This window comes from Acinonyx jubatus, chromosome F2 (genome assembly GCF_027475565.1).
Source record: "Acinonyx jubatus isolate Ajub_Pintada_27869175 chromosome F2, VMU_Ajub_asm_v1.0, whole genome shotgun sequence".
NCBI lineage: Eukaryota > Metazoa > Chordata > Mammalia > Carnivora > Felidae > Acinonyx > Acinonyx jubatus.
The window spans coordinates 37942995-37956033 of NC_069394.1; the positions used below are offsets into that span (position 1 = coordinate 37942995).

Sequence of the window (13039 nt, forward strand, 5' to 3'; positions counted from 1 at the left end):
GTTTAGAAGAAGCAAGAGTGTATACGTGGGCTTGTGTGGACAAGAGACAAAGCAAAGGCTGGTCAGAGACAATAAAGCCATATGAAAAAATATATTGAGGAAACTAAGGCTTTATCTTGAATTTTAAAAATAATGTTTATTATTTTTTCCTTTATAAAACTAACACATGCTTATTGTGGGAAAGTTGAAAATAAGAAAGGTAGAAGAGGGGCGCTGGGTGATTCATTCAGTTAAGCATCAACTTTGGCTCATGAGACTTCGGCTCAGGTCATGATCTCATGGTTTGTGAATTTGAGCCCCTCAACAGGCTCTGTGATGACAGCTCAGAGCCTGGAGCCTGCTTCCGATTCTGTCTCCATCTCTGTCTGCCTGCCTCTCTGTCTCTCTCTCTCTCTCTCTCAAAAATAAAAATAAATTTTTTTTCAAATAGAAATTTTGAAAAAAGAAAAGGAGAAGAAAAACACACCTTTAGCTTGCTACTCATGAATAACTGCTATTAACATTTCGGTGTATTTTCTGCTAGTCTTTATTTCTGCTTAGTTTTTCTTTTTTAAAAAAAAAATTTTTAACATTTTATTTATTTTTGAGACAGAGAGAGACAGGGCATGAACGGGGGAGGGGCAGAGAGAGAGGGAGACACAGAATCGGAAACAGCTCCAGGCTCTGAGCCATCAGCCCAGAGCCCGACGCGGGGCTCGAACTCACGGACCGCGAGATCATGACCTGAGCTGAAGTCGGACGCTTAACCGGCTGAGCCACCCAGGCGCCCCTCTGCTTAGTTTTTTCAAGATTTTGTTTGTTTATATAGTTTGGGTAATATTGTACATGCCATTGAATATCTTGCTGTGTTACAACATAAGCATCTCCTAACATAAGGTTATTAACAGAAACTTCATCTTTAATATCTGCTTTATATTCACAACACTGTTTTCCTTTCTTCCTTGCTAACAGAAATCAGGGTTTTTTTCGGGCAATCAGAGGCTTCAGGGAAGGCTAGCTCCATTTCTATGCTTATAAGAGGAGTTTTATTTAGTCCATTGCAGGATAATTGTATTCTCCTTGTCAGCGATTGGCTGAGGAATGAGCAGGTTGACCTAATTCTGACCAATAAGATATACGGGCAAGTCTACAGGTTGGATTTATGCAGAAATTGTTAATTCTTAAAAAGTGATACAAAAAAGAAATAAATCCTTTTCCTACCTGTGAAATATGTGTGAAAAGGAAGCACTAGAACTGGTGGTTGGAGCTGTTGCAACCATCTTGTGGCCATGAAGGGAGCCAGTCTACACACTAAAGATGGAACAAAAGAAAAGTAAGAAGAACTGGGCTCTGGATAATCTTGTCAGTCCAATTAATTATACCTCTCTGGATCCTACCTTTAGACCTCTTGTTATGTCAGAAAATAAATCCCCTATTGTTCAAGCCCCTTTTAGTCAGGTTTTCTGTTTGCAGTAGAAAGCTATACCTAATAGTATAATATATACCTAGTATAATGCCATACATAACAGATATAGCATTATAATTTACCCAACCATTTCCTCTTATAGGCTGTTTGGGTTACTTACAGTTTTTCACTGTCATTTTTTGCCTTGGATGATTATATAGGAAAAGTTACATAGCTTATGATAATGTAATTTGTGTTGGAGGGGGAAAACAAGCAATAAACAGGAATGAACTTGAAATATCTCAGGTCATCAAAGCTGAATCATTCTGAATCTCCACTCCCTTTATTGCTAGGTGCTGTCAGCAGAGGTGGTTATCAGTGGAAAGTTACATTTCAGAAGGAAAAATTGGGAAATACGGTCTCAATATAATACACTGATAAATGTGAAAACAAATAATCCTCAAAAATCAAAAGTTATTCCTGTTTACAATGTGTTATATGGTTTCATCAACGTTTCCTCTTTCTTTATTATTGTAATAATATTAATGTTACTTTGGGAATAGGAAGGTAGCCCATTATGCCATGGTAATACCCTTCTTGTAGTAAAATTTGCTGTAGATTCTATTCCGTGTTCAATCCAAATGCATGTAGTCTGTCATGTTGGCAATTTTCAAGAACTAATGTTTCCCAAGTACCTTCCAGGGGTAGGCTGCTCCTCTAGAAACAAAAGTAGGGCAAGGGTACCTGACTGAACATGATTTAAGTGAAGAGGTTCAAACGTCTACACTAACATCTGACAAATGAACAGTAGAAGAAACTCCCAGTATATGCTTCTGATTTCATCATTAGTAGTAATTAGGCTTATTTATAATTTGAAATTTTAGATTTGTTTGCTTTTTAAATATTTAGTAGTCTTAGAGTTAAACTTTTGTAAGTTTCCTCACATAAAAGAGGATGTGCCTGGGCAAAATAGCAATTTTAATTACTGCAATTATAAAGCGCTGGTACTACAATGACCTTCATTTCAATATTAGCCTCAATACATGCACCTAACACACATTCATAATTTTACATTAATAATTGGTTACAATGTAATTAATTTTAGATATTATTTTTAAAATCCCACACATGGATTGCAAAATAAGATTAAAGTCACAGCTGAATACTTAACTGTTGTACATGAAGTTCTTCAGCACTGTGGTTATGACTCGTGATATTTCCCATTCCTGGTCTCTGGCCAGGAGTATTGATTCATGAGTTGACTATGGTAGAGTGTGTAAGGAAAACACAGGCTAATCTAAAACTCAAATAATGACTCTTCCCTAAACCAAAAAAAAAAAAAAAAAAAAAAAAAACCACCACACCAAAACTCAGTAGATTAATTTCATAAGCTACAAGATATCATTTTCCTTATGATGTCTTATAAGTTTTTCTCACATAAGATTCATTTCCTGCATACTTGAACATTATAAAGAAGAAAACAAAACTCTGCATTTGGAGAGGAAAGAACCCACTGTTCAAAAGTTCCCCTGAGATCATGAGGTGTGGAAAGAGAGAGCAATGAGGCTAGATCTCTTTCTGAGTCTAGATGGATGCTGGCTTCAGGAGTGCAGACTGAAGGAAGGGAGCTATTAAATTAAACCCTAGTGTAGGTTTTCAAATTACTAAGTAGTCAAGATCCCAAAATGTGCACTTGTTAAATTAATAACTATATAAACAAATCAACATTAATTTTTGAAATAGTGTGTATCTGGGAAGAGTAACTGCTTCCTCCACTTTCTCTATTTTTTCCTCATTCCCTTCTGATTCCCATTTTTTTAACTAAAATAAATGCAGAGGAACCGTATTCCTATCTAAATATCCTTGTGACACTGACTTCAAGGATATGCCTGAGCTTGATAGTGAGCAAGGGTCATTCTTTGATAATTGGACTGAACCCTGTGCAATGGAATTCTGACACTTATAGTTGGTTGGGTTGGGTGGGGAAGCGAGACTGAGGACATGGAAATGCCTGCGGGATTAGGGGAGCTCTAGGGACAGTCAATGTGTAACCCTGCCCTAAAGTATTCAAATCTTCTGTGCCAAGGTGGGCAGGATCTTGAGAGAGTAGAGGTAGGGAGGTCACTGAGTTAATTCTATACAAACACAAGAAAACAAACAAGAGTTTCAGTCTTCTAAATACCACACACACATGCACCCTCACACTCTTCCCTGCCCCCTCTCCTCAGTGAAGGCTTGGGCCCATCTCATGTTGGGAAATGCATTTGTGTGAGCGTTAGACACATGGGCTTGGTGAGTGGACACTTTGTTGGATAGAATTCATCTCTCATGAGAAGCGTCAGTGACTTCCAGCCAGTTCCCTTGAGAACAGAGTAAGCATTGAATCTGGAACACGTTTGAAACCTCTTTGTAAATTGTGTTGAACAAGGCACTGGCAAAAAATTTGGAATCGAGTCCTCAAGTCCCTATGTACCCTTCTGGAGGATTCTAAAGTACAAACACAGGATGTGATGCCTAGTCCCTAAAGATGAAACATGCCATCTAATACAAATATAAAAATGAAAAATCTGAGAATACCTAATTTACCCTATTGTTCAGTGTTAAAGTCTGTGAGTACCTTCTGGGCTACTGGGCCATGGGTTCCTCTGATGTTCCCTCCTTAAGTTCAGTTATATCCCTTCCAGTACTTCTGCATAGTACTACAGTTTATCTGTATCCAAAGTCTTCCACCCAAATCCTATACAGGTTGTCATGATGCCAGTGTCACATTCCCCAGGAATCATCTGGGAAAGGTTGAAATGCCTCAGAAGATTGTGACATGCTTCCCATGAGCTCCACACAGAGTACCTATACTTCTGGCATTTTCCCAGGGACAAAAGACCAACCAGTGATGAAAACTTTGCAAGTGACCTAGCTCAAGTTTGCTTTGCAGAGAAATCTGAACCTTCTAGAAGAAAACATCTCCACCCTAGGAAAGCAATATTTTCACAGCTAAGTAGTTTCTCCTTTCTCCTCTTGTCCCCCATCTTCTGAAGGTTGTATCTTCCTGCGCTCTTCTATAGGAGGATTATTAGACTTCTCTCCTGAAACCAGGGTAAAGTCTCTGTCTACAGTGCTAAATCATAGTGTTCAAAGTCTAATGGTAAGAGAAGTCCATCATAAACTTTGACATTAGGTCAAGGACTTTTCCATCTTGTGCTTTCAGGTAGGTCAGTCATGGAGTTGCATGCTATTAACAATCATTATATTGCTTTTTATCAGAAGGAATAACACACAAAGAATTAGAATAAACAAAAGAGGATAAAACCTCGAGGGTATCAATTTTAATATCTGTGAAAACCAAAAATTCTAAATCTAAATTGTCCAATTCAAAAATACCATAACACAGAAAGGGAAGAGCTGAAGTCTCAGAGAATTGTGAGAAGTCTTATTTTAAAAACCTAGGGATAAAGAAAACCCTCAATGTTGAGTATTTTAGAGGCATCCTACTCTCCCAGAACCCATCGGAAGAACGGAAGTTAAATAGCAAGACACTTTTGCAGAAGTGTTGAAACAAACAAGAAAAGGTTTTATTTTGAAAATACACTCTTTAAAGATAAATTTGGCTTCCATTTTCCATATCTAGGTGCATCCAACAAGATACAAAAACGAACAAAACAAAACAACAAAACGAAGACCCACGACATTATGTACAGAGCTCTAAAATGAGCTGTGAATATCTACAAGAAACTAGCATATACTCTTTGTGAAGGGATGTACTTGTGTGGCTTTCTACAGTCCTCAGTCCTCGAGAAGAAGAGTTAACTCCCTGGAGCTGCAGGTGCGGCTACAGCAAGGGAAGAGCTGGGGTCAGTGAGGGGTTGGGGGTGCGACCCTTGGGTGGGAGGCGTGGAGAAGTGTCTGGGGAGGGGAGCAGCGGCGGCATGGGACACATCCTGGGCTTCTCTAGAAGTCCTGCCGCGGGGTGTGAGTCAGGCTGTGCCGCCGCAGATCACAGTTTCGCCTGAACACTTTGCCGCACCGCTCGCAGCTGTAGGGCTTGATGTCTGTATGGGTGAGAAGGTGAGTTTTCAGATTACTTCTCTGATTAAAGGTTCTTCCACATGTGGGACATTTGTGTGGAGATTCCTGTTCAGATGTGAAGCAAGCAAAGGATTAATCCTTCACACCACCACCGCACCCTTCTCAATAGTTTCTGTCTTATCGGTATCACAAGCGTTAACATAACACGCGCACGACAACAAAAGAGGGGACTTGCACGAACAAATCTGGCTCCTAATCCTCCAATCAAGAACGCACTCGCGCAGGCACACACAGAGGCCCGATTACACTGATAACTGCCGGTGGCCACCGCGGTGGGCTTTGTGATTTCCAGCTCTTTACATTTCATCACCGTGTCACAGGCAGGAAAAGGAGGAAGGAAAAAACTCTAATCCACTCTTAAGGAACGACATTCTCCCGGGTAATAAGGCTCCTCTTTGCTGGAAAATTAAACTATTCCTCAATGTTCTGAAAACTACAAATTATGAGGCCCCTGGGAGAGAGAGCATATGGGATTTCACTATGCCTCCATTATCAAAATTACCTTTATTTCCTCCCAAACACGAAAACTTTAAATGCAGGGCAGATCAGATGGAAAAAAAAAAAAAAATCTAAAGTTAGGACTTAGAATAAAGAGAATGGCCTTTTCTTAAGAAAAATATAATAATGCTTTATGGTAGGTAAGAGTAATTTTTTGCATAAAAAATGCTGAGTGCTGCTTTTCCCCACCTCGAAAACTAAATCTAAACAGAGCCTTTTAAGAGAAAGAGCTTGCCATTGAACACCTTTGTGAGCAAAGATGATAAAACGAAACCAGCCATTGTTTTTAAACAAGAAAACAAACTTACCTGCATATGTAAAGTTTTGTGAACCGCTAGAGTTCTAGACTGACAAAATCCTTTCCCACACTCCTGACATTTGAAAGGTTTTTCTTTGGAATGGATATACCTGAAAATCAATATAAGGTTTCATTGAAATGGTTTTACACCACGGTGAGGAGTTTCTTTTGACAGTTACTCAAAACCAAGTCGTGAAAGGGCAGAAGAAACGGGATTCCCATTATTTATGTTTATAGATTGTATTTTTTTTCCTCTGTGTAATTCTGTTTATGGTTAACCTCAACTAACAGATTCTTCAAAACATTCACCGGACGCCGGCTTTATCTACACTTGATCGCCCTCTCTGGTGTATTCTGGAGCTCAAAATCGTGCCGAATGAGTCCTTCTTGGTCTCTTCGGTTTTCTCTGGTATTTAAACTGGCCAAATCAGGATGTTAGGCAAGGCCGACTTTAGGGGAACCGATTTTACCCAATCCCTAAACAGCCGCGGAGGATCCCAACAGGAGTCCCAGTGCTGTAGAACTACAAGCAGGGTCCAAGAAAAGATACCCCCACCCCCACTCCTTGGAAGCTTTTACCCGATGAAAACACTTATGTTACAGTATTTCTTCAATTGCCATTTATTAATGCAGAGTTTAAGGTCGTAGGGTGTTGAGGGGTGGGGACCCGTTTCTAAATTCAGTGATCTCAAGACCCCCATAAGTAAAATAAAAGAAAGGTCGCCTTGGCAGGCTCTGGGGCACACCTGGGGGTGGGGAGATAGGGAAAGGAGGGAACCCAGTAGAGGTGGCCCGAGTAGATTTCTAGAAATGGTCTGACAGCAGCTAGAACTGGTACCCACCGTGGGAAGGTCTTTGGGGTCCCTCGGCTTTATTGGCCCCACCCCCCATTGGCGACCCGGAGGAAACTGGGAAACGTATACAAAGACCAACCCACCAGATTGTAACTGCCTAAGAATGAGGAAAGGCCCTTCCGCATCCCAAACCAGGACGCAGCCAGAGACAGAGGAGGAAAAAGGTAACAGTTGGGGGTTAGCTGTAGCTGGCCAGGGAGGGCCTTTGGGAATATATTCTGGTTTAGAGGGGATTTTGGTGACACTTAGACTGTCTGTCAGGACTCGGTACTCTGAACAAAGTCGATTTCCCTACCCAGGCCAACCTCTTTTCCAACCTCACCTGTGATCCCGCAGATGATCTTGCCTCCGGAAGGCCTTGTGGCAGATGTCACATGTATATGGCCTCTCGTCCGTGTGGGTCCTCTCGTGGATGAGCAAGTTGTAGGATTTGGTAAAGTGTCTGCCGCAAAACTTGCAGATAAACTCTTTTTTCGTTTTGGAGGGCAACCTCCCTCTGGAGGGCTTTCTGTCCGGAGTCAATTTACTGAGCCCCGAAATGGGGCTACCTAGCCCCGGGCTCAGCTTGGTCAGGTCTCCCATCTTAGGGGGGTCCTCTTGCGTGGCGGCCACGGCCAAGTTGGCAAAGTCAAAACGGGGCCGGTCTTTGTGCAGGGCTGGGAGGACATGGGCAATGGCTCCCTGCTTGGGGTGGAAGAGGTGGGTGGTAAAGGGCAGAGCCGGGAAGGGGAAGCGTGCGTCCACGAGGCCCTGCGCCGCCGCCATCTCGGTGATGGTGGAGCGGGTGATCTCGTGCACGTTGGGGTACCCCAGCGTCCAGTGGTTCATGTGCATGGTCTGCACGGCGCTGAGACCGTACAAGCCCTGCAGGTGGTCCACCGCGGCGGGGAAGGTGTTCACGGCCTGCAGGAAGGAGTAATTGGTGAGCTGCAGCGACGGGTGGAGCGGGATGGGCGCCGGCAGGGCCTTGCTCCCCATTTTCCCTGGTGCTGGGGGGCGGAGGGAGCCGCCCCTGTCTTCCAGGACTCAGAGGCAGGTGGGCGTGGGGCTCCGGCGAGAACCCAGAGAGACAAAGGCACGCAGAGAAAACCCTAAAAATGGCAGGAGAAGAGAGGGGGAGAGTTGTGACTATTATCCTAGCAGGCTCGGCCTGCCCTTTGGCGCCGGCGCGGGTTACCACACCTTCCTTCAAAGTCCTCCTTCCCACTCTACACCAGGGCCCCCCGAAGGAGTGGTGAGGGATCCCCACAGCGCCTGCCGTGCGGGTCCGAACCATGCTCAGACCCGGGGCCAGGGTGTCAGGCAGGGCGGGAAGTGGCTTTCCGGCGAGCCGGGCGCCCCGGCGGCCCTTCTGTGGGCGCCCAGAGGAAGGTGGGGTTGGCGGGCACGCACTGAGCGGAAGACCCAGGCCCCGGGAGAAAGAAAGGAGGGCTGGGGGAAGGCGGTGCTTCAGCCGAGGCAGCACCCAGTTCAGCCCATCCAGCCCACCCTGTCCGGCAAAGGTCTGGCAACCGCGACGGCCCGCGACGCCAGCACCCGCAGGCCCAGGGCCGAGCCTCTGTCGCCGCGGCGCCTCCGAGCTCTCCGGGCAACGACACGGACCGCCCGGCGGAGCCCGGGTGCTGCTGCTCCCCGCGCTGCGCCCCCCGCAGGCCGTTCCGCCGCGTGGTCGCCTTTCCCGCGCTTACTCCGGCCACGCCGCGGGTGCGGGAGCGCAGTCGGGGTGCGCTTCGCGCTCCAGGGCCGGAGGGCCCTCGGAGGGGCCGGTCTCGCCCCGCGTTGACCTCGGAGGTTTTCTTTTTCCTTCCTCTGCCTCAGTCCCATTTATCAGCGGTGACGGGCCGCAGGAAAGAAAAGTGACACCTCCGGAGCCGGTTCAGCCTGGAATCGCCCCCTCCTCCTTCCCAGGAGCCGTCCCCTCCCACCCCCCGACCAAGATCCCTTCCAGATGGTTCAGGCTCTCGGGGGTGGGGTGCGGTGGTAGGGGATACGGGTGGGTGGGCGGAGAACCTCCCTGAGGCCGGAACCCCTTCTCCCAGACTGAGCGCCAAGCTCTCGGGAGGCGGGAGCGGCTTCCCGGCCTGGCACCGGGAGCCGCTCCTACACCAGGGAGGCCTCAGGAGGTGAGAAGAGAGGAGTGGAGAGGAGAGTGGACTCCCTGGGGAAGGGGCAGCAGGGGAGCCACGGCGGGCCGGGTACAGTGCCGCTTTGCCAGCCTGGAGGAAGGTCGTTTATCTGCTGGGAGATGTGTGCGGCCTGGGCCTAAGCAGGGAGCACTCACTCCCCTCTTCCTGCTCCCCCAATGGCAATACAGAGGTCTGATTTCAGACCCCGGTTCCCCAGGACACCCTACCTGCATTTTAGGGAAAGGCCCACCTTTTCCCACCGCCAGCCGCCTTTTAGCAGCTGTTCTGCCAGCTCCTCAGACCTGGGCCTTGCCTTTGAGGGAGGCTCCCCAGGTGCGGGACTCACAGCTAAGTGCTTGCGAGGGGCCGGCGGATCGATTGGAGCCATTCAACCTTTTAAGCCTGGCTTTTGAACCCAGCCGGAAGGTGGGAAAGTTTGTCCAGTGCTCCTTCACCACCCATCCCTTTACACGCCTGAATCTATTCTAGTGCGCTGTGAAGTGTTGCCCGCGGGTCTGAGGGCAGACTTGGGAGACTGCGATAATGACACAGCGCTCTGACAAGGCAGAATTTGGTCGCTTCAGTGAGGCCCACACCTTCTCTCTCTCCTCCTCTGGAATGCTCAGAGACAGGGATTTATTAATGAACCGCTTCTGCCTGGTCGTATTCGGTCTGGGAGTTCAGACCGGGGGTTAATGAGAGGTGTGGAAGAGTCAGAGGGTCTCAGTCAGACCATTCAACCGAAACTGTAAACCTCCATTAGTAATAAACTTTCCCACCACAAATCACGATTCATTTTTGTTCAGTGGCAACCCTCAAGCCCTCCTAGAAAGGCAGGGAAAAAGGATTCTACTAACATTCCTAGTAATCTATCTGATTATCTCATTTTCCATTAAAAATAATAAATTACACACTTATTTCCTTCTTTTTGTGTAATGAGGATTTTCCAGAGATTCAAAATATTATTTTTCCCCTAGTGTTAAAAAGCGGTTTCCCCCATAGAGAGGAAACCGAAATTATTATTTGGGTGTATTCCCAGACTAGATTTCTTAGAAATAAATACAGGAGGCAAAGTATAACTCCCACCACTGTTATGAGGGGAGGGGGTTGTCAACTGAAGGAATATCACCACCTGTAATTTCCACTTCAAATGCACAAAGTGAAATCTGCCATAAACATTATGCATTAATTCTGCCAGCAAAAAGTTGAGTGCCATCTTCCTGCCATTTTCTTCAAATGGTTTGTAACACAAAAATTAGCAACTCCATTACAATTCAGCTCCAAAGCAGCATAAACGTGCTATTGCATAGTAAGTTTTCATTTTAATTTGCAGGACAGATAGTTTCTTCATAGAAGAAGAACAAACCAGTGGTGACTTCAACAACCCTTTTACAAGCAGAACGACTCTAAATATCCACCAAACACTTTTGCCATAAATAATCAGGGAATTTAGATTTCCACTCTCCCACTGAGTTGCTGGAAATATATGTCGAAAGATGTTTTAAGTCAACGAAGAGAGCTAAAGTACTTTCATTTTGTCTGGAGTGGAGCATGTAGTTCCCACCCTGAGCTTCAGGCAGTAACAGAGGTCATCATCCTCTGCTGTCATTTCTCCACTACCCCTTTTTGGACCACTAGTTACTTCTAATTTTACGAGGAAAGAGCCAGTGAAAAACAAATATTTTGGTGAAGCTGAGACTAATTTCCTTTTATCAGTCTTCTTCACAGGGATTTCCAGGCATGTACAGAAGTTCTGTAAAATTTAATTCACTGGCTGTCAACAAGTGAGATGTGTACATACTAATTTCATTTCACCGAAGCTTTCAAAACATGGGAGGAAAAAGGTACGTGGTAATCTGATAGAGTCTTGCTCTTTGGTAATGCTGTTATTACATTCAGTTATCTAAAAATAAGACGCAGTCAGGGGTCATCTGCTAAAACCTGTGTGCTAGTGTGAGACAAACGACTGATGGATCCATAGGCTTGCTGAATTTCAACCGAAGCCACAATGGAATTTTACATAAATCAGAGCTATAGTCCCAGTAGATATAAGGAGATCATTTAAAAAGTACTAACGATGGCCAGACTGGATCAGGTGAACAGAGGAAAAGGGCCGCGAAGTTCCTGCCCCTTTGCAGCGCCTCTGCCTTTCCAAGGAGTTAATTAAATTAAGATGCCTTCCGCATAATCTGGGTTCTGTTTCTCTCTGCTCCCTCGCTCTCCCTGCGTGAGTAATTTTCTTGTTTTGCTCAGGACTGCAGTTTAGCTGAGAAAGTAGCTGTCTGCGCCGTTTCGCTTCGGGAAATGCCAGACCTCTTTTGTTCTCTAGGTTCTAACAGGTAGGGAGACGGATCCCCCCCGCTCCCTCCGCAAACACCTTTTTTCTCCTTCCTTCCTGCAACCGCCACTACTCCTTTCTCTGTTGCTCTTACTCAAGGAGGCGAGCGTTTAAACCCTCAGGGAATTTGCCTTCTGCCCCCTCTCCAGGACTGGAGGCTGGGAGGAAAATCAAAAGCCCAGCACAAGGTTGGAGGATTACCTAGGACTGAACTGTAACTTCCCTCTTGCAACGCGCTGGCTAGGCAGGCACTGTGAGTCCCCGCGCGTCCGCGCTGCGCTGCGCTGCGCTGCGCTGCTGCGGCTGCCCCGAGCTGCTGCGGCTGCCCCGGGACGGGTGGACCAGGAATACTGCGGCACCATCAGAAGCACATGGGATTATGGGGTTTTATCTGAGCGTATGTTGAGCAGCTTTTCTAAGAAGCCTTGCCGAACACTTAGATTAAATGTCGCAAAACACAACTAAAACAGCGCATACAAGTGTGTGCCGTTGGGTGTTAGCTGGGAGTGGTGTGCCTGGAATCCGATTAAGTGAGAAACACAGTGCCCCAAGATTGCATCCATATGATTTCTTTTCACAGTTCTGAACTTGGGGCACGCGGGACCGAGAATCTGAGTGACCCCTACACCCCCGACACCCATCCTCCCTTCCTTCCTTCTGGCGGCTGCAGCCCCTTCCCAGAGCGGACACTCACCTCCCTCGGAAAGGTCCGCCTGGGCACCTTCGCTCAGACCCGGCCCAGGTAGTGAGGCGCACGGCTCGGAAAGGTCATTGGGTCCTCGCCGGGCAAACTTCTTTTTCCGAGCGGAATCCCGGGAGCCGCGGACATGATCTGGAGGACGACGAGCAGCAAAAACGAGAGCGGATCCTCGCCTTCGTGGGGGACTGTGGACGTGGAGTTTGTAAAGCCCGGGGGGGGGGTGGTTAAACCGGGGCTCAGCGCTCGTCCGGAACCCCGCGTCTCCGCGAGCCTCTTGCCGCGGACTCCGGGTAAGGTCGGAGTCTGCAGCCTCGCAGGGCCATCACCCTCCAGCAGCGCGCGCTCGGAGCTCTGTCCCCGCCCGCGTCCCTCCCCAGGCTGCTCGCGGCCCGAAGTCCCGGGCTTTAGTAGCAGCCCCGCCTCCCCTTCGGGCGGGCGTCCTGCAGCCGCGCGGGGCCCACGGAGCCTGGCTCCGCCTCCGAGCCCGGCGCCCGCTAATGGTCCACTCTGTTTACTTGTGTTTGGATAGCAACTGAGTCTTAAAGGCACAGGTTTGCTGGAGGTTCCCCTGTTACAGAGATGAGCCGAAGGTGACTCAGTTCAAAATTCACACACAAGCAAAGCCCACCCCCTTCCTTCTCCGTGCCACTTTTCCTTACACTGTGAGAAACCAAACAACTGGTTCTCTGCATCCTGAAGACCCTGCAGAGAAACCCAAAGGGCTTTTTGTAGTTTTACTTGGCGCGCTCGCCGGATTA

At 47.0% G+C, this 13039-nt stretch overlaps 1 protein-coding gene across 2 annotated transcripts; it reads right to left on the reverse strand.

Annotated features, from left to right (window-relative positions):
- Positions 1–4931: 4931 nt before the first annotated feature.
- OSR2 (odd-skipped related transciption factor 2) lies at positions 4932–12681 on the reverse strand. 2 transcript variants are annotated; one of them, XM_027064150.2, is made up of 4 exons: positions 12276–12681; positions 7440–8208; positions 6274–6373; positions 4932–5512 (listed from the first exon to the last, which is right to left on the reverse strand). In XM_027064150.2, exons 2-4 carry the CDS (start codon positions 8093–8095, stop codon positions 5330–5332), a joined length of 939 nt encoding a protein of 312 aa, XP_026919951.1. In that variant the 5' UTR covers positions 8096–8208; positions 12276–12681; the 3' UTR covers positions 4932–5329. The 2 variants fall into 2 exon arrangements, with proteins under 2 accessions (XP_026919951.1, XP_026919953.1); XM_027064152.2 differs by having other exon boundaries at positions 4932–5430; positions 12276–12679.
- Positions 12682–13039: the final 358 nt, after the last annotated feature.